Source organism: Calypte anna, chromosome 1 (genome assembly GCF_003957555.1).
Source record: "Calypte anna isolate BGI_N300 chromosome 1, bCalAnn1_v1.p, whole genome shotgun sequence".
Lineage (NCBI taxonomy): Eukaryota > Metazoa > Chordata > Aves > Apodiformes > Trochilidae > Calypte > Calypte anna.
In genome coordinates, this window is record NC_044244.1 from 53,465,942 (window position 1) to 53,488,622 (window position 22,681).

General features: G+C 49.8%; 1 protein-coding gene across 2 annotated transcripts; it reads right to left on the reverse strand.

Moving 5' to 3' along the window:
* Positions 1 to 1,241: 1,241 nt before the first annotated feature.
* On the reverse strand, positions 1,242 to 22,681 carry TOM1 (target of myb1 membrane trafficking protein). Of its 2 annotated transcripts, XM_030452468.1 has the most exons (16): positions 22,562 to 22,681; positions 15,080 to 15,164; positions 13,313 to 13,391; positions 13,018 to 13,167; positions 12,774 to 12,908; positions 12,386 to 12,523; positions 11,242 to 11,358; positions 10,686 to 10,819; positions 9,973 to 10,006; positions 9,298 to 9,403; positions 7,843 to 7,963; positions 5,378 to 5,453; positions 4,888 to 4,947; positions 3,179 to 3,238; positions 2,795 to 2,831; positions 1,242 to 2,690 (listed from the first exon to the last, which is right to left on the reverse strand). In XM_030452468.1, exons 1-16 carry the CDS (start codon positions 22,611 to 22,613, stop codon positions 2,542 to 2,544), a joined length of 1,533 nt encoding a protein of 510 aa, XP_030308328.1. In that variant the 5' UTR covers positions 22,614 to 22,681; the 3' UTR covers positions 1,242 to 2,541. The 2 variants fall into 2 exon arrangements, with proteins under 2 accessions (XP_030308328.1, XP_030308337.1); XM_030452477.1 differs by lacking the exon at positions 4,888 to 4,947.

Sequence of the window (22,681 nt, forward strand, 5' to 3'; positions counted from 1 at the left end):
GGGACGAATTATTCAAGGATAGTATGTGCTGTCCTTCTTGGAAAGCTGAAGACATAAAGCTTTCTCCTGTCCCACAGCTGCTTACAGACAGGAAACCCAGCAACTCCCTTTTTCCAGCTTTGCTAAAAAATCTCATCCTCAAGCTTCTGCCTGAACTTGGTTAGAGCTGAGACTGTAGTGCAGGCAGGGGGAGAGGGAAGTGTTGAGGTCTGGACAACTTCAGCTAATTTAACTCCTTCCTAAAAGTCTGGGGCTCAGATGACATTTTCAACCTGTTCGACTTCCTTTTAACAATCCTACCCCAGAATCCACTGAGCTGGACACCAGGGGAAGGTATGGGGGCATCTCAGGACACCCTGTAACCAGAGTCCTTACATAGCAACTGTACTTCTTGTAAGTCTTTATGTAATTTATGGGCAGCAAGGTGAGTATTAGGATCTGGTCACAGGGCAAAGAGGGAAAGGAGAGGAGGTAGCTTTCCCCCTTGCTATTTTGAGGCAGGCTGTAGTCATCTCTTCAGGAGATTGTGCTAAAAAGCAGCAAGCATCTGCCTTGGCTGGCAGCACACTCAGTGGTGCCTCAGCTCAGCACTGCAGGGCCATTGCCTTTTCATGGAGAGCAAACGTGGCTGCATGGTTGCACCCCTCTTCTCTTCCACAGGACTGTCCCCTCCCCAAACGTGGCTGCATGGTTGTGTGGAGAGATTTAGTATGGAGGCATGGCTCACAGAACGTGGCCATGCGACAGATGAGCAGAGACTGGTAAGAACTCAGTATATCTAACAGAACCCAGTAATACCATGATCTTTGCAGACAAAGAGTCTGACTAAGCATAGATGAGAGTTTAGCAGGTTATAAGCATAGATGAGAGTTTAGCAGGTCATAAGCATAGATGAGAGTTTAGCAGATCATAAGCATAGACAAGAATATAGCAAGGTAAAAGATAAGAGGATGTCCACCATTGTTTTCAAGATGAAGTAACAGCTAACCAATGATGAGCTCAGGCTCTGGAATATGCATCAGCTAATTATGGAGCATATAAAAGATCACGTCTGGAAAATAAAGTCAGAGACATATCCTCAAACACGTGTATGTGTCGTTTGTCTCCCGCCGTCTTCGACATGGTTGCACCCCTCTTCCACAGGACTGTCCCCACCCCAAACGTGGCTGCATGGTTGCACCCCTCTTCTCTTCCACAGGACTGTCCCCTCCCCACGCCAGCACTGACAGCACACACATACCTTCAAGGGAGACTCAAGACTTTGCTCTTTTAATGTGCAATAAAAAAGGCAACTCTCCCACGCTCAACAAGAAATCCCACGAGCAGGAGCCCCGTGCTTGGCACCCCCCACCCTGGCAGCTTTTTACAGATGGGCAGCATGTGTGGTTTGCTCAGAAGGGTTTTTCTTGCCATGTTCAAAGGAGCTCCTGGCTGCTGCAGGGCTGCTTTGCTGGCGTGAGATGACTGATGTCTCACTTTGTGCTCGCCAGCTGGACAAGCTGCCCCAGCAACAGCATGTTCCCACTGGTGTGACTGTGGATGTAAGGGCCTCCTGCTTTAGGGAACACTGCTCTTCAGCCCCAGCACACACAGCCACCCTGAGGAGTCTGCAGCACTGGCCTCATCAGAAGCTGAGAAGACTCCTTACACCACGGCACGATGTGGTGAAAGGCATCAGAAGAGAGAGGGAGGTGGGATGGCATCGGGGAGAGAGGGGAGAAGAGTATAATAAGGGAGAGAATGGGAAAATTAAATGGTAAAATTAAATTAACTGCAAAGAGTCTGTGAAAGGCACATCCTACCTGATCTCAGACAGCCCCTTTGAACCTTGGGGTACCGCTTACAGCTCAAGCCCTGTGTGCAGCCAAGGGCTTTGGTAACTGGCTGTCATGCAATGGTAACATTTGGGCTGGGGGTAATATTCTGGATAAGCTGATGGGGAGGGGGAGGAAAGGAAGAGGAAGAGGGGGCTGTGAGTAGGAAGGTGTTGCATACCACGAGCACTTGTGCAAGAGTAGATTAGAGCAACAGGGCCCCTATACCATTAGTGTCCCTCCTCTGCCACCTGTAACACTTTGCTTTCAAGTGCTTTCTGTGCTTTCAAGTCTAATGCTGTCAGGCAAAGGACTAGAGATCCATCCTAGGGATGGGGTAAGGAAAAGAGGCAGGCAGGAATGATTTCAGCAGCAGACTGTATCCTCTCCTGTTCCTTGGGCAAGATCTCCCAGCTACCTCACTGGAGAGGAGGGTGGGGAGCTTCTTCCACTTTGCCCACACTGTACCAAAACAAAAAAGCCCACTGAACTCCCACATTCTCTAGCAGCTTTGAAAACCCCCTTCACAAATCTATTGTGTGACACCCCTAGACACAACAAAGAGTATCTGAAACCTGAAAGCGGCTTAAAAATAAAAACAACTCAAAGGGAAAACAGGAAGAGAGTGGAGGAAGGGGACAGAATCCTTCCCTTGCCAGCCCCTGGCTGGAGGCAAGCAAAACAGCACACACAGCCTCTTGCTCCACAGCACACCAGTCCATAGCATTCACAAGGCAAACATAGCATCATCTTCCTTTGTTTGCTTCCGATGATGGCTGGCAGCAGGAGGGGAGACAGGTGTCCCTGCTGAGGAGCTGGACAAAGTTGGTAGCTGGTCCGCAACTTTTGCTCGCTCTTCCAGAAACTTGTCAAACTCTGGGGCAAGAGAAGAGCAGAGCATTGGTGATGAGGGAGGTTTGTGGAAAAGCCAAGGTGCTGCCAGGAACAGCTAGAGAAAGGGGCTGGCTGGCAAGTCCTACCTTCGCTGGTGACACCTTTTGCATCCTCTGACTCTCCCTAGGGAAGGAGGAGAAGGGCACGGTTAGAAGCAAGGTAGGCAAAGGCATCTCCAGAGATGTGACTGTCTGCACAGAGAGAACGAGGATAGTGGTTCCCCCTCCTTCCTCAGTACAGGCATGTTAGAGTGGCTCTGAGCCTTAGTTGATCAGCTATGCCTCCCAGAAGGGTAATTATACTGGTGTGGTGTTCCAGACCCTTTGTCCTTGGATTTCCTCCTCTGTTCCCTCTGAGCAGCCTGTGTCACACATTCAGCAGTGCCAGCGCTGTTGTACAGTGCCTCAAATCCAGCCCTGCAGACAACTCTGGCAGGACTACTGGCTCCAGGAAAGCAGCCCCTCACTTACCACATCAGTGGAGAGCCACTTTTCTATGTCTTCCATGAAATTGGCTTGGGGAACCGGCACCTAGGAGAGAAGAAAAAAGAATAACATGGCCAAGTAAAGAGAGGATGTACAAGAAAACCCACTCTAGAAAAAGAAAGCCTGACCCAAAAGCTCTTGCTCTATTGTTCAGTCACCTCAGGCCTTTCCAAATCCAGGCAGTGCCACTACAAAGCTCTCCCAGCTACCAGTGCCACCATTCACCTGCTTCCTCTGCACCATCCCCACCCACGCACACATAGTTTCCAGGGTACATGACATTAAAGCATCTGGGGTTTGGTCATTGGCTTTAGGGTATTAGGCCTGGGTCAGGCTTCCCGTTTTGGTGTGGACTCACTAGGTGGAAGTTGTCTACTTGTGTTAGGCAGCCAGAGCACAAGAGATGTGCTTTTCTCCACGTGCCCTCTCTTCTATAAATCAGTGACAGGCTGATGTCAATGCCTGTGAAGCCGAAGATATTGGATGTGCCAGCTTTTGCACCACATTAAGGGGGACAGACACCTATCAAGAAATGATTCCCTTGTAGGATCATGGAGCACAGTAGGATTTGACATCACACCAAACTACAGAAATGAACCTATCAAAGATCAAGTTCTCTACAGTTGAAGCAAATTTTATTTCCAGTAGGGACAAGGCTACTCAGAATAATCCACATCCCTGGACAATTTAAGCAGCAAAGAAACACCTTCCTAGTGGACAGAGATGACCTTGAAAGAAACCAAGTCTGATTCAAAACCCCAGATCCTTTTCTCCAGTCATGAGCTCCTGAACAAAGCTGATCAAGGATCAGCCCTTGCTAAAGGCTCCACAAGCAGAAGCGTGCGAGAGCATCGATGAGGAATTATTATTCTCCTCGTATGCACAGCTCCCTTGCTCTCTGAGACACAGAAAGACCAAGAAAAAGAGCAAGGCCTTCTTACCAAGGACAGGCAGATCTCCCCAGAACCAGAGAGCAAGTGCAGACAGTTATCACAGCTGGCAGATGGATGAATGGGGATGGAAGAGCGCACGTGAGATCAGGGAAGCTTCGCAGTGAACTGGCTTTGTCTACCAGCATGTGGGGAAACTTTCTACAGCAGACATCAGTCTGGGCAGTGCCCACTTCAGGAAGGCAGGCTAACAAGCTACAAACTCGGGAGCAGTGTCAAAGCCTCAGCATGCCTGAGAGGAATTAACTGCAGGAATTTCTGCTGCCAAAAGATCAAATTTAGCAGCCTGAAGGTTCAAACACTTTAGCTAGAGGAGGAGGCCTTGAGCAGGATAAAAACCAAAATGTGTTTTTCTCCAAATGGGGCAGCTCCTCCTGAGCAGGAGAGGCTGAAGGGAGAATGTATGGCAGCAGCCTTCTTCATCATGCCAGCAGCTAGTCTCTGCTCAAGACTTTCACCTCCAAACAGGCCATCCTCTGCCTCAAAGGGTGGCACATGCCCTCTTGGCCTCAGAGCTCCAATGATTTTTTCCTACCGACATGTTTACTTTGGGAAGGACTGACACTGCCTGCTTCCTTCCCAGCCTTGGTCTCCAGTACTGGACCAGACCAGTGTAACTTTGTGTCATTTTGCAGTCTCTGCTGATGTCTGCTGTGCATGCTCAGTGCTAGTGCATGTGCCAGTGCCACTTCTAGTTGAGCAGCCCCAGCCTCCTTCCTCCCTGCTGGCAATCCAAGATCTCACCATTCCTTGCCGCATCATCCACTTGGCCAGCTGGGCTCCATCATCTCTACCAGACTCGCCCTGGTAGAGAGAAAGCCTACACTGAAAGCTGCTGTCACAGAGGGTGAGGGAGAGGGGAGGCAGTGGGTTTAGGTGGGGGAAAGAACACACTAGCACTGCTGGCCTACTTCTTTGCTTGCATAGAGAAGGCAACTGGACTTGGAAACCTGCTGAAGAGGAATAAAACATACATTTCCAGGTAGAAATTCTCCTAAGGATATAAGGTGGCCATCCTGTTAACACAAGATTTTCCATAGTCCCCCACCTCTGGGGTTTAAGGAATGAGGTATAGAGCCCAGGTAAGAAACGCAGGTTGGTGGAGATTGGGTGTTATCATCAGTCATGTTAAACACTGAATTGTTTCCACACAGACAGCACGTTTATTGCATTGGTGAGCAAGGAGGATGCTGTCATTGTTGGTGAGGCACTAGAAGCTCTTGTGGCCACTTACCGCTCCTGTGTTCTGCTGCCGGGCATCCAGGGCACCAGCAAGTCCTTTGGAGGCTTGGGGATCTTCATACTTTACCCTGAATTAAATTAGATAACACACAGGCTGGTAAAATGCCTGAGATTGAAGAGCAGGAATGCCTAAACATATATTCAGGGCTTCTGACTGCACAGCTTTTTATCTCTTGTTACCTGGCTTCAAGAAATGTGTGCAAAACCTTTACTAAAGGTGTAGCCCACCACAAAACAGGCTAATCTACCCACTGTAACATCACTGTGGGACACCACAGGACAGCATGTAACTGGAACATTTCGTGAGGATGACAATGCAATCATATGAAAACAACCACCCACCAGACTAAAACACAGACTTCCAGAATTAGTTACATCAACCATGAGACTCATCTCCCCTGGGGCTGACTACAGAAGAAAGATAACTAACAAAGACTGACCAGAAGATTAAAGGTACTTTAGAAATAATCTCAGTAACATGCTCCTACATACTCACCTACCTTCACAGACACAAACAAGCTCAAAACCATCTTAACCAAAACCACTCAAGAACTGATGGGAGCAGAGACTTACTGGTCTGTGCTACAGAGGTGAGACCAGATTATCAGAAGAGCCTCGTATTGCTTTAAGGTCTCCAGATGCACCATTACAGCAACCCCTTTTCACACACAGGCACATCTCACCTGTAATCACCCTCATCCCATTTCTGTGTCCCCTCTAGGCTGCTACCACACATTCTAATGGCACACATCACCATTTGGTCCATGCAGAGTGGAGAAAACAGTCCATCCTAGCTGGGGGAGATGAAGCCTCTCCTAGAAACTCTCCACAAGCCTCCTCTGCAGCTGCTACCAGGCCCCTTTTGCAAAGATCCAGCTGACCATCAAGTGGAGCAGTTTTTGTTGGGGGTCTGAGGCTTGGGCCACCGGCACTCAAACTTCTCAAAGAAGTGTTCATCACTGAAGGGGCCGCTGTGGACAATGGCATCAAGAAAGAAGTACAACGCTGCTATCATGCCACTGATGAGGAAGAACGGTAGGAAAGGCTTGAGGTGTTTCAGTTGCTGCTTCACTGAGACACACATGAAGCATGGGGGGTCAGGAACAAATCCCAGTGGCTCTGCATATGTCTGCACGTCCTGCCCAGGAGCAGCAGGGGAATGAGTCTGTTCAGAGGGAGAGAGTCACTGAGAGCAGAGGCTGCTGACTGGAATAGGAAGCCTGAGCCAGTAAGAGTAGAGGCTACCTGGCAACAGTGCAAGTGCAGGCAGATGGAGGGCAGTGAGGAATAAATAGAAGATGTCTCATTATTTGTGCAAAGACCATAAGCCTCAGTTCGTTAAGGATTGCGCCACAGTGGAGAGGATACAATTCCACTCCTGCCCAGATCTCCCTCAGCCTCCAGCACTGGCACATACCAGTGGCTTGGATTTCAGCCCCAGATTGGGTTCTGTTGGCTCTACTGTTTTTGTCCTGGACTGCCTCTGTGCTAAGGCAGCACACCTTACAGTAAAAGCAGTGGGGAAACCCATGGTCAAAGCACATTAAGTCATGTGTAGGACACGGGTTTCCCCCTCAGCTTTCACCAGAAGCAGTCTGAGGCAGAGGAAAGAGACCTTAACTTGCTACTGCCCCGTGCCTAAGGCAGTCCAGTGGATGGAGATCAGGAGCACACATCTTTGAGGGCTGGGTGCAGCCATGTGTCTGTGGGCACTACTGCTTGGTAAATGATGGAGAGCAGTGGATGACCCTGACAGGCAAAACCGAATGAGATCAGCCACAGTCTCTCAAGCCAAAGGAATCTGGTCAGCACAGCTCTTGTCAGCTCTTTCCAGAGTAAGGATTCAGGAATCCACTCTTTGCAGAAATAAAAAGACCTCTTCAGCTCAGCCAGTACTATGGAGGCACAATTCGTGGCACTTTACACCAGGAGGTCTCTCAAACACACTACAGAGGAAGAAACATCAGTCTCACATACCAACAGGGAAGGTGAGGCACAGAGCAGTGCCCCTGCCTTGCAAACCACAACTGTCTGCATACTCCCTGTGCTCCTGTTTAATACTCTGCCATTAGGCTGCATTGAGTCAGACAAGAAAACTCAGCCAGTCCCACTGCACATCTTCACCTCCAGATGCTAAAGCTCCCCAGCACATGTGGCACCACAGTCCACTGACACAGCAATGAGGGACATTTTGTGTACCATGCACATGTGCATGTAGAGGCCACTTCCTTCTTCCCATGCCCAGGGTGACACTGTGAGGAGGAAATTACGGCAGCAAGAAGAACAACTGGGAACACAGAGGTCACCCTACAAACACTGTGCGTCAGAAGAGTGCATTTCTACTGCGTCCTGCTGTCTCCCAGGAGCTGATGCTGGTCAGGGTCACAGCCCCAGCTGCCCTTAGCCCTCCCCCTTTGCAAGAAGGCAGGAGAGGGCAGAATGGGCTGCCACACTCACTCTCTGCGCTGCTCAGCCAGCGAGCTGCCACGAGTCAGGGCAAACATATCAAACTCTTCTTCCAGCTTGCCAGAGGTGTCGAGGGAGTGCAGGCCTGTGCTTACGCTGCTTGAGCCCAGGTCTGTGGGAGAGAGAGCAGGGTGAGCTGGCAGCACAGAGCAGTACACAGAGGGTCGTGGGTTGGAGGATTCTAGGGGGAAAGCTAGTGTTAGGACAGGCTCAACTGCCCTAGGCCCACTCCTCTATCCTGCTCTTCAGCTGCAGCACAGTCTATGCATGTGTGCAGTGTCATGGATGAAGTAAGAGAAGCAGTTTCTAAATCTGCTTAGCAGATATTTTTAGCTCAGCCTCAGGCAGCAACATCAGCATCAGTTTACTGTGTTGATGCTGCAAGACAAACCTCTCTTAGGGCGCTCTGAGGTCCAACAGGTGTTCCCAGCAGAAGCACACAAATAGTGCTCTGAGTCTGTTGCCCTCAGGACTGGTCAGCCTGGCTCGGTGCTACTGCTCCAGATTCAACTGACCTCTCTGCTCGCTTGCTCAGGAGTGAGCTGAGCCTGTGCTTCAAGCCTCACCTTTTATTGGCCCCCTAATCCTGCTCATGTGCAGTTGGGGCCCACCCTAATCAGGCACAGGTGGGCTTAGCACAAGCTCATGCCCACTACCTGGCAATTAGTGGCACCTGGTGGCCTCATTTCACTACGTCTTTATGCTGAAAGCTAGATGTTCCTGACTGTTTAAGACAACACAGAGGGAATTGCTCCGTAACCTGCAGAGAGGATGACCTATGCTTCTCAGCAAGCACCTCTGAAACAGACGAGTGGATGTTTGTGACTCAGGCATCATCTGAAAAACTACAACTTGAAAAATATCTCAACTAGTTTGTCTGTAAAAACAGTCTTCACAGTTTTCAGGAGCTGCATCCAAGCTGTACTGAGTGTGCTCAAAGCCTGCAAGAGCTTCAGGCAGTGCTATGTAGACTGTTGGTATATCTTAGAAAACCTTCAGGATCTCTGAGGCTTTTTGAGTAAACAATCTCTCAAGTCCTGGGTCCTGAGCCCAAGATACTCATAGCTGCCTTTGCAGCACAGCTCAGTTGCTTTTCTTCTTCCAAATCTCAGTGGTCAGCATGACACCACAGAGCAAGAAAGGCAAATGCACTGCTGCTAGGCATTGAAGGGGGAGGAAATTTCTCCCCTACTCCACTGGAAGGCCCAGTCCTTAGCCTCAGGTCTTGCTCAAGTCATGTCCACGTGTGGACAGGGATTCATATGCTCATGTGCCTTGGGGCTTAGGCAAGTTTCTCCATGAGTTTATTAGCTGATAATACAACCTATTTCTCTAGGTTACTTTAAGAATGTGACTAAATAATTTTGAGAGCTGATTCAAGGGCATGAAAGGATTCCCACAGCAGCACCTGAGTAGGACTGAAGGGATAACTGCATGGCAACATACTCATTCCAGCCAGCTGAGAGGAAAGGTTGTTGGTGACTTCAGGCTGTTTCACTGCAGGAGTACTGGGTCCCAGGTCAACCAAGTTGTTCTCTGCCTCATTTGGTGCCTTTGGAGACAAAAAAGGAAAATGGCTGAGAGTTGCTGAAGCTAGGACACTGTGACCTACAATCCTAGCTCATGAACACTGGAGACAGAGGCCCTTCTGTCCCATCTTAAGATATCATCTGTGAAACCTCTCCTTGTGAGAAGGGGGACAGTGATTAGAGGACTGGCTTGGAATTGTGACCCAAGGCAGAGTGTGCCTTGGTAACCAGCTCTCAGCTCTGCTGGCTGTAAGTAGGTGCTGGTTCAGAGGACGGGGCAGTACTCAGAGGACAAAGGGTGGCTTATATGGGAATTGGTCCTCTCAGTGTTCAATACTAGAAAACCACATGTGCTGCTGGTCTGCTCTTGGTCTTTGGGTAAGAGGAAGGTTCACCCTGGCAGGGACGGAGAGGTCAGCAGTGGGAACTGGAGTGCCCTGCACACCAGCATAGCCTGGTGCAGCTGAGCTGGGAGGCCAAAGCCAACAGCTTGCAAATGGAGCAGACTGAACACCTCTCCAGTTCAACAGGACACTGCCAGACCTGCAGGATGCAAACCAAGCTGCATGGGCAGGCAGTTGCTCTGAGTTACCTTAACAGGCTGTCCTGTCCGAAGACGCTCAAACCTGCAAGAAAGATGAGAGGATGCATTTCAGTAGCATGTGTTTATTCACTCACAGCTCAAGAGATTTCTGATAAGGCACAGTCTGCCCTTTCCTACGTACCAGGGAAAGGGGCATCACGGCTGATGGCCCAATGCACCTTTAAGACTGAAAACATTATAACAAAGCCCATAGAGCTGATGCCTCCTGAGAGGTGGGTGTGACGAAGCTTCTTGTATTCCTCAAGAGCTACTTCTAACAAAAAAATGGTTCAAACTCAGCTCTCTATACAGACAAAAGGACTAAATTCTCCAGACATCATCCTAGCTTAAGGGACGGGTTTGATGAAAGAGAATTAAAAAGAGATAGGTGGTGATCCCACCTGAGCAAGTCCTTTCCTTTCCCATCTGCCTCAGAGCTAGAAAACCAGCTCTTTTCATGCAATTCCCTCCTTCTTCTTCTGGATTATGCCACAGGGATATCTTTATATTCCATCCTTATCTTACGCAGCAGTTTAGAAGGGACAGGCATAGATCAGAAAAAACTTGAGAACTGCCTTTTGTTTTCACAGATGGATGACACAGGCTGATACATCTTGATCCATGGCCATACTCACAGCCATTAAAAAGGGTGGGATAGAAAACCTTCAAGGGGCAGCAAACTCCTGTGGAAGAGCAGAGCAGAGAAGGAAAGACAGAGGTACCTTTCATAGCGCAGAAACACGTTGTTGAGGTTGTCATTGACAAGGAGCAGCTCCTCGGTGAGTTGCTCATGAAGGACACGGGGAATCAGCTCCAGCACACGCAGCTGCATGGCTCTGCATGTCCGATTCAGCTCCTGCTCATAACAAGGGGGAGTTATCACAAAGATCAGGCCTAAGGCTGAGCACTCACAGCTTTGGAAGTCTGACTGGAACAGACAGAATCCAGATGCTACTGGGGTCTATCAGCAAGGACCTATGGGCAATAGATACTGGTGTGTGAGGTAAACTGAGTCTGAGCTTTACAGACAATAATTGTATGCCTCTTGTGTAACACATCACCTAGAAATGGTGAATACAATTCCCCATTTAAGATGATATGCAACTTCCCTTGGCTGTTAAAATCCTACCTTCCCTGTGTATTCCTTATCCCATGAAAAGCCCTACATTAAACTGTCCAGTTGTTCCCCATGCCTGGCATCTATCACACCTCAGCCCATCAAGTCATTGCTAAATCAAGGTGCGTGCACCAGCCCTCTGCCGTGCCCGTGTTCCTTACCTGCAGCAGCTCCAGATCAGAAGGCTCAGCCTGGGATGGCACCAGCTCTGTCAACATCTCTGACATGACCTTCATGTTCCCATTCACCACTTCCAGCTCACTGCGCAGCTTCCCGATCTGCAAAAGGAAGGAGAAGTCACTGCTCCACCTGGAAAAACTGGGGAGGCAGCTTGAGGTAGCTCTCAAAGGCAGTTCCCTGCACGTGTGTGTGTGTTCATAGAACTAAAGGGAGCAGCCACCAGGGAGCTTATTTGTCACCACTCAGTTTATCTCTGGGAAGTGCCCAGAAGAAGGAAGCTCCATTACTTACCATCAAATTAATTTCCTGCTAACAGATGCCAGGCCCTCACCTGGGATCTTTGGCCACTAGCCTAGCCTTCATTTTTAATAGCCAGCAGATGCAGCTGTTACAATTCAAATCTCTCTCCAGCTAGCAGCTGCTGTGTTGCAGACACTCAAATCTTTTTTCATTTCCAAAGCAGTGTAAGAGAGGGAAAAAAAGAATTCAGATTCAAACGGCAAGCCTTGGCTAAGTGTGCAGTTGAAGCTCTATCTCTCTTGTTTCACAAGTTGCTAATAAGCCTCTTGAAAACAGTTTCTCTGTTCTGCAAGGGGATGCAACCTACTGACAGCTGGAGGTTTGGTGTTGAACATGGAGCTATATGAAGTCAGGGTGAGGAAGGAGAAAAGAGGATGGGGAAACAAGTGAGAAAGCCCTGGTCTTTGGAAACCACATAGCCAGACATAGCGTTGATTCACATAAAGTCATCAGTGAGGCAAGATAAACAAAGGTGATAGAGAGGCATCAACTGAGTGAGCTTTTGCTGTAGTGCCCTACAAAGACCTTGCTCAATACCTTTTTTCCTCAGTACCCCACTTCCCTATAGCCAGGAGTTCTTCCTTGTACTTGCAAACAGCCCTGTCTTAGGAAAAACATAACCACTCTATGTTTGTGGTATCCCAGCTCATCACTGTGACCATAATGGAGCTCTGGGGAGCTCTTGAGGGACTATGATTCAAAGGAATGGCTCCTTGAGGACAGAGGCTGCGTAAGGACAGGACAACAGTCCCACAGCAGTGTTTGTGAAGTAGCCTGCAGACACACAGAGAGCCAGCAGCAGCGTGGGGCTCATGTCCAACTCACCTGCTCTGGTGTGGGTGTGATGGGTCCGTCGCCTCTCCCAGTGGGCAGGGTGACAGGGTGGAGGATGGACTCCATCTGCTGAGGGGAGTTGGCTGCAGGTGAGTTCTGCCCAGATGGGGAGTTGGAGCTGAACACAGTCTACAGACAGAAGTAGGAAAGTGACAGAGAGAAGGAGATGTTAAACACAGCTGACAGGGCAGTGCAATTCAGAGAGAAATGTTTATGGCAACTCCCTGTCTGCTTTCAATAGCTCTTCCAGCAAACAGGCTGTCCTGAAGCTTCTCATTTTCCAAAAACCCTCTAAATGCAAGCTAGAATTCCTCAAGTGCCCCCATAGTTCCAGAAAGGCAGCTGCCCAACATGCTTCCCTTCAGAAATGCTCCCATACCCTCTGTGGTGTGTGGATGGGTGACAGCATATCCAGATCAGTCATGGGGAACTCCAGGCCCTTCCGTCTCAGGTCTTCATAGACAGCAACGACACCGGTCAAGTCTGGTGAGCTGCGGAAGGCATCTGCCCAGGACTGGGGAGAAGGAGACAGCACAGCCCATCATCATTTACCACTGTCTTCTGTACAAAGACCTAGATACAAACGCTCTCTGAAATGCAGATGCTCAGGCTTCTTCGCTCACCTGGATGAGGGTCAGCACCTTGTCGTGCACTATGGTAGGTGGATTGTTCTTTGGCAGGATTGTTCTCACCAGGACGCCTTCAACAAAGTCCTGGCTGGACACAAGGACATGGAAACGATGGCCACAGTTTTTGACACATGTCTCCAGGACCTTCAAAGACAGTGAAGCATTAGCTATAACCTTCTCAGCCTATCTGTGTTTGTCTTGCTGGCTGTAGGCACCTCTGTCTTCTCACCTAAAGACTCAGCTTTACAGCAGGGTATCACAGAGCTGAGAAAGAGCCCTGACCACTCACCGTCAAAGCCAGCATAACTTCATGGAAGTTCTTATTCCCTACAATTCTCTTCTTAATGGCTCGGAAAGCATCTTTTGGCCTGCCGGAGAAATCAGATTAAGAAAGATCATCAGCAGGCTGAGACCCACCTACAGAGTGGCAAAGCAAAAGAGCCATTGGCTCTGGATGGCTCATACTCAGCAGGTGAACTTCCCCACCATGTTTTCAGGGCAGCCTGAAGCAATGACTGGTAAAGAAGCTTCTGTCTCTGGCCCTGAAGGAGGAGCAGGGGGTCCTGCTAATGAGTGCTGTTAATGAAACTGGAGGCCTCTGCGTTAATGTCTGCAGCAACTCAAGACGTAAAGGATACAACACAGAGCAAAGCAATGCTAGAAATGCACTGCTTGGGTATAGAGCGAAATCCCACAGCAGAGGGACTTAAGAGGAGATCACAAGAAAGCTTGGCATGGGTTAGGAAGACGGAGAGGGTGAGGTGCAGCAACCTCTGCGATGCTGAGGAAGAATAAATTTAACATTTCCATGGAGAAAACAGGTCTAAAAAGCAGCAGAGGAGACGCAGTGACAAAGTCTTGCCTATCTTGCATGTGTGCAAGAGCAGCAGCTTAGAGTGATCTCCTTAACCACTCAGGAGGGCGAAGCACCACCCTCTCAGGCCACTGTAGTCTTGTGAGAGGGCACAAATGAAAAAACGTGCTCTGACAGAGCACAGGAACGGAGGCGAGGCTGGCAGAGCAGCAGTGCTGGAGGAGAAGAGTGAGGTGGATACACTGAGGCAATGAGGAGGGCAGGAGTGGATTGGTCTGTGGGGCAGCCTGGCTGCAATGGCTTGGCATCTGCAAGGCAATGGGAGAGCCCACCATGCCCAAAGGGTACAGCTGTCTTATCAAGAGCTCAGAAACACCAACAAAGTGACCATATTTCACGACTGAGAGCTGTGGGCAGAGACAGGCATATTTGTACCATGGGGATAGCATGGAAAAGAAGTGGTGAGAGATCTGTGAGTAGAGATGTTTGACTTTGTTTTCAGACAACTGTGAAGCTGGAAACTGGGCTTGCTAATCATCTGTCAGGATCACTGTCGGGTAGGACAGCAGGAGTGAAACCTGCATTTTTCATTCCACATAGCACCTTCTTTTTTACATGCTGCTCTTGAAATCTCCACTGTGAGAAAGAGCAGTCCCCCTTGAATTTGCTGGCAAATTCCCATGTCCAGAGTTAACAAGGCTGGCAGATTTCTGAACATCTTCTCAGAGGGAAAGAGAGACAAGGGCTCCCCCACCCACTTTGCGTATGTCTGACTGACTGGATCTGAAAATACCTGAGAAGTGAACCCCAGCAGGACTTGCACAGTCAAAGGACCAAATAGCTGCCTGAGGCTCTCCACACTTCCCAGTCACCAGCCTGCAGATTTTTAAATTCCCAAAGGAGAGAGAGAGGGGTGATGAAGGAAGAATAAACCGAAGCAGGAGAATCGCAAATATGACTTTGGGAGATAGGAGGCAATCTGGCTTGAATTGAGGTTTCTCTGAGGACCCTGAGGGCCTGTTGGAAAGCTCACAGCACTCAGAAGATTATGGGGAAGTTTCTAACACATGGCATCTCAGCTTTCCTGTGTCTCTAGGCCTCCTAGCGGAGTTTATTTAAGGGACTGCTGGGAAGCTTAGCTTATTATTACCTACACCAGTGCATACATTTGCAGTCTAGGGATTGAGCTACAGGGTGCAGTGGGACCCACCATTGGATGTGTACCCTTGCCAGCTCCCTTACCCTTCTTCAGTCTCGTTAATGATGTCGCAGATCTCCATGTTGAGAGCCCAGTCCTCGCTCCGCAGGGACCCATCAGTAGCTCTCTCTGGAAAACAGAAACCAAGATGTGGCAAGGCCCTAGCACTCTCATGGGTGCTGCCAGGACACCCCAGAACCCGGCCACCTTCTTCTTCCTGGTTCCCACTAGAGAACGTGAGGAGATGAATCTCTCTGCGAAGCCCAGGCCACGAAGTGCTCCCCACTAGGTGTCACCACCATAAAGCATATGGATGGCCGAGGCTGGGAAGGGTGATTGCTCCACTTTGCCACCTACACTACCAACACACAAAAACCATACTGCGTCATCTCTGGTGTCCTGCATAAGCAGGGAGGGGGCTCAACAGGACTTCAGCTCCACGGATGAAGAAAAGGGTGCTTATCTGCTTTGTTTCTGCAGGGCCAAAACCGGTGAGTTTGGTCTGGCCGCACTGACATGGATCTATTGTCAGTGGCATTGCTCTTAGTTTGCATCTAATTAAGGAGACAAAAGAATCAACCCCCTTCATTTTACATGGGCCCTACAAAAAAACAAACAAGCAAACATAAACATCCAAAATAGCACTCTCTCTTGGTTAACATTCAGATCTTTCCCCTGAAATTCTGGCCTGGAGGGAGTATGGACAGGAGTGGACTGCAGGCTGAAGTCAAAGCCACATTGCTTCAGCTTTGCTTGTGTCCCCTTCAATTAGGAATTCCTCAGTCAGCTGTGGTGTTATTCAAGGCAGAGATTTGGGAAACAAGCAGCTATTACTGAGAGCACTAGTGTCCCCACCCTATAATCAGCCACATCTTGGTCCTAGCCACGCCTGCCTGCCTGATGCCTTCAGGGACACCACCAGCAGCTGGGGGAAAGAGAACCGCCAGCGGGACAGGCAGGACCCAGGCATTCTGAAGACCACAGGAAAAGAGGGAAATGCAACAGATGGCAAGCAGAGGGCAGGAATTGTTCTCCCCAGCTCTCCTATTTTATAGAATGCCGGATGGAGCACTGGGGTAGGAGAATGAACTAGCCAGACCGGTTTAGCTCCTACCAGGTGCTCTTCAGGAGGGCTCAGACCCAGCAAGGTACTCAGATTAGTTTCTGCATTTTCAAAACTGCTGCCCCTGCAAAATCTGAGTCCTCTCCCCCTTTGGTGAGGCCCTTGGTCTGCAGAGCTGCCTTTTTCTGGTTTTCATACAGCAGCTAATGATCTCTCTGTGGGAATGAAATGAAATGCCCACTCACACAGTAATGAGATAAGGCCACAAACACAGGAAAAAGAAGACTTTTTTTTTAAACTCCTGCCTGGGTAAGCACGTCCATCATGGTTTGGGATATCCTGTTTTTAAGGGTCAGGCCGAGAGCTATTCACAAGCACTACGATGCAGCCTCTTAAATACATACGTGCCCCTCCCACAGATGACACACCACAGTGTGAAGCTACCTATCTGTGTCTTATCATGATCCAGCCACCACCTTTTCTGTTGACTTCATAATGTATTGATTACATTGTGATTATGCTGATGACATTGTGGCCACAGCCAAATGGAAGAGGGCAAAACAAGGGAAGGAAAGCGGCGGAATGTTCTTGATGCACTTCCACCATTCTGATGGTCAGGCTACTACTCTAATACCATGAAGGCCCTGATTCAAGTGAACTTCTGTCACTTTTAGTATTAATTTTAAATAGGAATCATGGTCTCTTGCAGATCTAAACTTCCTCAGTGAGGCACAGGAGGTAGCATCACATTGGGTAGTGTGGTGTAAAATATATCCAGAGCAGTGGCCTACAGCGGAGCATGTCTGGTGCTCCAGGGCATATACCAATGAATGGGTGAAACTGTGGCAATAGGTAGGGGGATGGGGGGGGAGGAGGGTTAGTATTTACTGTCAGGGGTCCTTTGGGATCAAGTACAGTAGCAGAGCTCCAGGGCACTTGCTCTGGGACACCACACAGTCAGCCTTGCTGGAAGGCAGACTGCAGCTCAGGTCAGTGTGAAGGGTTTGGCACACATGGCCACAAAGCCACCCTTCACTTGTGCTCTCCTCCAGCATCCCCTGCTCATGGCACACCTTGGTTTGAACCCCAGCCTAGCCAGAAGTTTCTTTGTACCATTTGCTGCCTCTGGCAACGAAGCACACAAATCAGTCACACAAGGGTTGCTTTACTGAAAGAAGTCTGCATCCAATCTTCTCACTCCTGAAATAAAATGCTGCACATGGAAAGAAAAACCTCACAACTCAGGAGCAGGGCTCAGCTTGCTTGGAAGCTCTCAGCTACTGAAGAAACCAAGGATGAAACAAAAAGTGCCTTTAACTATCAAGTCCTTACTATTCAAGTCTCCCCAGCTATCCCCATTTTCTCTGTACACCAGTATGAATTAGGTCTGCAAACACCCGTCCCTCGCTTCCTTATGTTTGGTGGCACTCTGCAAGCTGCTCCTCACCACCCTTTTACTCCAAACACACTTGTCCTGCTGAGGTCGGGCAGCAAGTTTGCTATTCAGACAGGAATGCAAATGATCCGTGTGTGCTCCTTCACCTGGCTGTCCACTTACATGAAAATCGGGCTTCCTCAGAAGTGACACACACCACCCCACTCTTACCCCACAGTGCTGTGGTCATCCTGCTACCGACACCCCTGTTCTCCTGCTGGTCAATTAATGGCTGAATGAAAGCAGCAAACCTGCTGTAAATGCCACATAGGTTAAAAAAAAAATACAAAGCTGGAAGGACAGTACTAGGGCATATGGAAAACAGGAATGTGACCAGAAGGCATTTCCAAGGACAAAGCACTTGAATTTACTCAGTACAGATTAAGGCCTGGCCTAGCCAGCATTTGGAGAGCTGGAGCTAATGCCCTTTTAATCCTTCTTGCTTGGTTCCAAGCACTAAGGGACTGTCCAAGCCTAGCTTGGAGATGTTGGAGGTTTCTCTGAAATCCCGAACTTTACCCTTTTCCTGAATTCTGCAGAAGGGAAGAAAACAAAGTCTATTCATTAGTCACATGAAGGATCAGGGTGGCTGGCCCCGTTTCACCAGCCGTAATTAGCACATGAGCTGTCTGCCCCTCATGAAATCTGAGACCGGGATGGCTGGAGGACAGCGACAAGCCCCTAAAAACAGCCAGCACATGAGGCAGGGCACTCGGCTGCCCACCCAGCACTCTGCCTGGTGGAGCTCATCAGGCAGCTCCTGCTTCTGTGTGCTAATAACCTAAGTCTGACCTGCCAGAGACCTTCCCCGTCCCCCCCCCCCGGCACAGGTTATCGATGAGCATTCGAATGCCATCTTCCTTCCAGCCTGAACCCAACTGGCTGATAAATGTACCCGAGGCCTTTTACAAGGCTGCTTCAAAGCCACATTGTTTCGGCAGCCACCCCGGCTCCCCGGGTGTGACAGGGTTGGGGATTGTCTCATTCCAGTCTGCTGCCTCACCAATTGCTCGTATCACCCCAGAAAGGCTGACGATCGTGGTACGGGTTAAACCGGAGCCTCCACTATTTTCCTGCATGGCGTTTGGTGTGCTGCAAGTAGCTTACAGAAGTTACCTGGAATTAACCAGATAAGAAACAGCCCCAAGCTCAGCAAGACTGACACAACAGAGCTGCACACTGCTAGGTGACAGGAGTCAATTTCACAGCTTTGCTTCTTTTCAGGTTATTGCCTCTGCCCTGGTGGCAGGGGACAGCCCACTGGTGACCCTGCACAGCCATCCCTGTGGGTGCAGACAACAGTGCAGGGAAGTGCAGGAGCTGGGGACAGAACACACTGCGCAGGCTCCTGTCCCCTTTCCTCGTCACGGAGCTGAAGCACCCATGGCTGACCAGGTGGCATTCAGAAACCCTTCGCCCGTGACACGCTCTGCCCCTCCTCTAAGCCTTTAACCAGCGTCCTCTACAGTGCTCGGCCCTGTGGACTGAATCGTTCCTCAGCAAAGCATCGTTTTCTCACCCATTTCAACAGGTGTTTGAGGGCATTTTGTTACACCAGACAGTGTAGGCTCAGCAGAAAGCAACACAAGAGGCCTTTCTCCAACTTCAATTCATAACCTTCCAGGCCAAAATCAGCACTTTGAACACTCTCCTTGCTAAGTCTCATGATTTCTGTCCCTTTGAGGAAACCTCAGCCCCAGCTCAGGCAGGACCCCACCATCCAGCTGTATTGCTCCTCTGAAGATGGAGGGGACAGCTTGCTTTCAAGAGAGAACAGAGGTGCATCTCTAAGCCTCATTCAAGGATGGTGATGGACAAAGACTTGTGCTGACACAGTGCTGTGGGTACTTGGGTTTCTGAACTCCTACTCCTGTTTTTTTTTTCCCCCACCAACCAAGCTCAAACTCTTAGGGATCAAAGCACATTTCAGCTGCTGCTGTTGCCCCTTGTCATCCAGATGGTGCAGAAGACAAGGTGATGCCTTTTTGACAAGCACCACCTTGCCTGGAACCATCTGGCTCTGAAGGGAGAGTGTTACTGAGCAGAGCTGATACCTGCTTCCCAACAGCTCCCAAGGTCTCAGCTCACAGAGGGGTGCCAGGACACCTGCAAGGTGAGATCCAAATGGCTGTGGGGATTTTACTGGCCTCCTGCTTTGTACCTGCCAGTCTTCCTCACCCAGGAGCTGAGGCAATCTGCTCTCTCTTACCTGCTCCTGCTTTACAGTCTCAACTTTCCTGGTTCTACCCAACCCTTGCTATAGAAAAATTCTCTTCCTCTCTGTGCTACACCGTTACATCTCTCCCTTGCCTGCCTTCACTCATTGAAAGAACCCTGCTCTGTTCCTTCAGGATTGCTATAATTACTAGTTATTCCAGGCTTTCAGGGTCAGGAGAGAGCACTGGTGGTTTCATTCCCTCCATTCCCTCACTCAGAGCACTTCCTTGAAATTAGATTTTCCATTTCCTTCATCTCCTAAATGGAGGCACAGAGGGGAATCCAACCTACAATGCTTCAGCACTCTTTGGAAATTTCCCCATTGGTCAGAAGTACTATATTTAAAAAAACAAAACAAAACCCGAACACAAAACACCACACAACAACAACAAATACCAAAACCTCCAAACCAACAAGTCTGTATTAATCTTATTTGGGAAAAGACATAATGGTCCAAAATCAGGATGGAGGCTACTTTTGTGACCAAGTCTCAGGACTGGGAACATGAAGCTAGAAAACCTGGTCCTCTGCCACTCACTCATTTGGTGACAGATTACTGAGATTATTTGAGCTTCAGTTTCTTTTTCATCAAAATAAATGGGATTTACTAGATTAACATTAAGGAAGGAACGTGAGAACATCACCGCAGTCTTCCACAGAAGGTTTATTATTATTATTCCACAGCCTTAATCTAAAATGATTTTAGACTTCATAAGCTGTATCAGGCATACATGACTTAGCCCACGTCATTTACAAGGACACAGTACCAGCTTTCTGCAGACAGCCCAAAGCAGCAGTGCTGTGCAGGTTTGGTTATCAGGCTCATGGGTTTGACATGCAGATGCAACAGACCTACCCAACAAGTTTGGGTTTTTCATGTTCGCGTCTCAAATTAAACAGGGAAGATAGCATTTAACCATGTCCCCAGGATGTTGATAGGCAATGTTCAAAAGGAGAAAACATTAATTTTTCAGCACCAGCCCTTTCAAGTCCTCACATACTGAGTTCCTTTCTCACACACTGCAATTTCTCCACCCCCTTGGACTCCTATAACCCAAATCAACCCCAGTCATTAAGATCTCTATCCTGTCACAACTCTGGTATTAAGGACTCTACACTCCTGTTTGACAGCACTCTTAAAATACTTTTTTCCTCTTCTTTGCTGTTTGTTGTTTGAAAATCCCTCTTTACTTGAAGCAACACCCAGAGGGAACCCGCTTACAATCTGGCTACTATACTGACCAGAAAATCTGGAGGGAAAGAAGTGATTTGTGACATCTAAAGATAACTTCAGACTGCCTTTAGCCAAACACAAAAAACGTATCTGATGCACTCACTGAGGGAATCAAAGAGCATTCATTCTGGAAAGGGCAGGAGACGGCTTCTCGTGGGAAGTGTGATAAAACATGTGACATTCATCTGGGGAGATGTCAAGAATAATCCGGACGCTTTTGTTGGAGAAAAAACCTTCCCTGGTGATCCTTACTCTACCTTGCTGTTGCCTCTCACCTATCTTGCCCAACACCAGAGAGTGCTGTATTGTAGTGCCCCCTGCCCACATCATTCACTGTGTTGCTGATAAACTGAATTACTTAAAGCAGCTACTTGCTCCCTTTCCCACCCCAGCCACAGGAGCCTATTCGCCCATGAAAGCACATTGAAAATTACTGAACCAGGGACCAGACGTTCACCTTGCAGAACAAAAGCCTGCACAAGTGACAAAAAGCAAGACTAAGCAAGTGCATAAACTTACAAATGGCTATTGCACAAGCTGGAGAGTTTACACAAGCAAAACCAGCCTTCAAGCACAACGTGAAAGCACTCAGACAACACAACATGGGAAGAAGAGAATCTTCATTCTGAGTATTTTAAGAACCACACATCTCTTTTGGGACCAGCATAGCTGTTGACAGTCTCGTTCTTTCTAACTATAGCACCTCTTTGCTCTACTTTCTGAGACTACGTCCTTCTCCCGCCTTCCATCTGGTTGACCTGCGCGCCGGGACTTAGGAAAAAACCTGCATGCCTGCGGCCTGCAAGGTCACAGCGTGGGCACCGTGCTCCTGGAGCTGGTCCTCAGCCCCAAGAGAGCACAAGGGGAGCCACTCTGCTCAGAGCCAGAGCTCTGTGCTGGGAAGTCCAAGGTGGGTGGTTGGGCAGCCACTCACCCCCAGTGTGCCCAGGGTGCTTGCCCTTCAGGTGGGGAACACTGAGGTGAACCAGGGCGCCCCAAACCCAGGCCAGCCGTGCGCCCGCCTCTCCTGGGAGCCCCCCCTGTGCCATGGCGGCGCCGTCCACCTGCTCACCTCAGGGGACGCAAGGCCCCTTCCCGCCCTTGCGTGTGATTGGCTGCTGCGGGGGGAGCGCAGCCAATCACCGTGCCCAGCGGCGACCCCCGCCCCTGCCGCCCACCCCTCACAAAGGTGCGGGCGGGAAGGGCTCCGAGCCAATCAGGGACCTCGGCTCTGCCGAAGGGGGCGTGGCTCGGACCACCGGCCCGCGGCCCCTTTAAGCGAGGAAACTTCGCCTCGCCACCTCGAGACCCCCTCGCACCCGGATTGGCTGCCGGGGGCTGCCGGCGGAGCCGCCTCGAGCAGCGCGTCCGCTATTGGTCGGCAGTGCCTGTCAATCAGGGAGAATCTCTCTCCTGATTGGCTCAGCCCCTCTCATGTCCCGCCACGGGGGCGGGGACCACCGCTTCCCTCTGAGGAAGGGGTCCGGCGGGCCAGAGCCCCCAGGGGCGCAGGGGAGAGCGGGCGGGGAGGAAGGGAGGTAGCGAGGGGCGCGGGGGTGCGCGGCCGCGGGGCTCACCGATGCGCTGCCCCACGGGGGAGCTGAAGGGGTTCCCCAGGAGAAAGTCCATCGCCGCCGTGCCGCGATCAGCTGATGCCGCTGCCGCCGCCGCCGCTCACGTGACCCGCGCGCCAGGCC

Bases quoted from the DNA above. Each gene is read 5' to 3' on its own strand.
- TOM1 (XM_030452468.1), bottom strand. From the start codon at position 22,613: ATGGACTTTCTCCTGGGGAACCCCTTCAGCTCCCCCGTGGGGCAGCGC. The intron at 12,524-12,773 runs GTATGGGAGCAT...TTCTGTCTGTAG, and splicing joins CCATCCACACACCACAGAGG to ACTGTGTTCAGCTCCAACTC. The intron at 10,820-11,241 runs GTAAGGAACACG...TGTTATGAGCAG, and splicing joins CTGATCTGGAGCTGCTGCAG to GAGCTGAATCGGACATGCAG.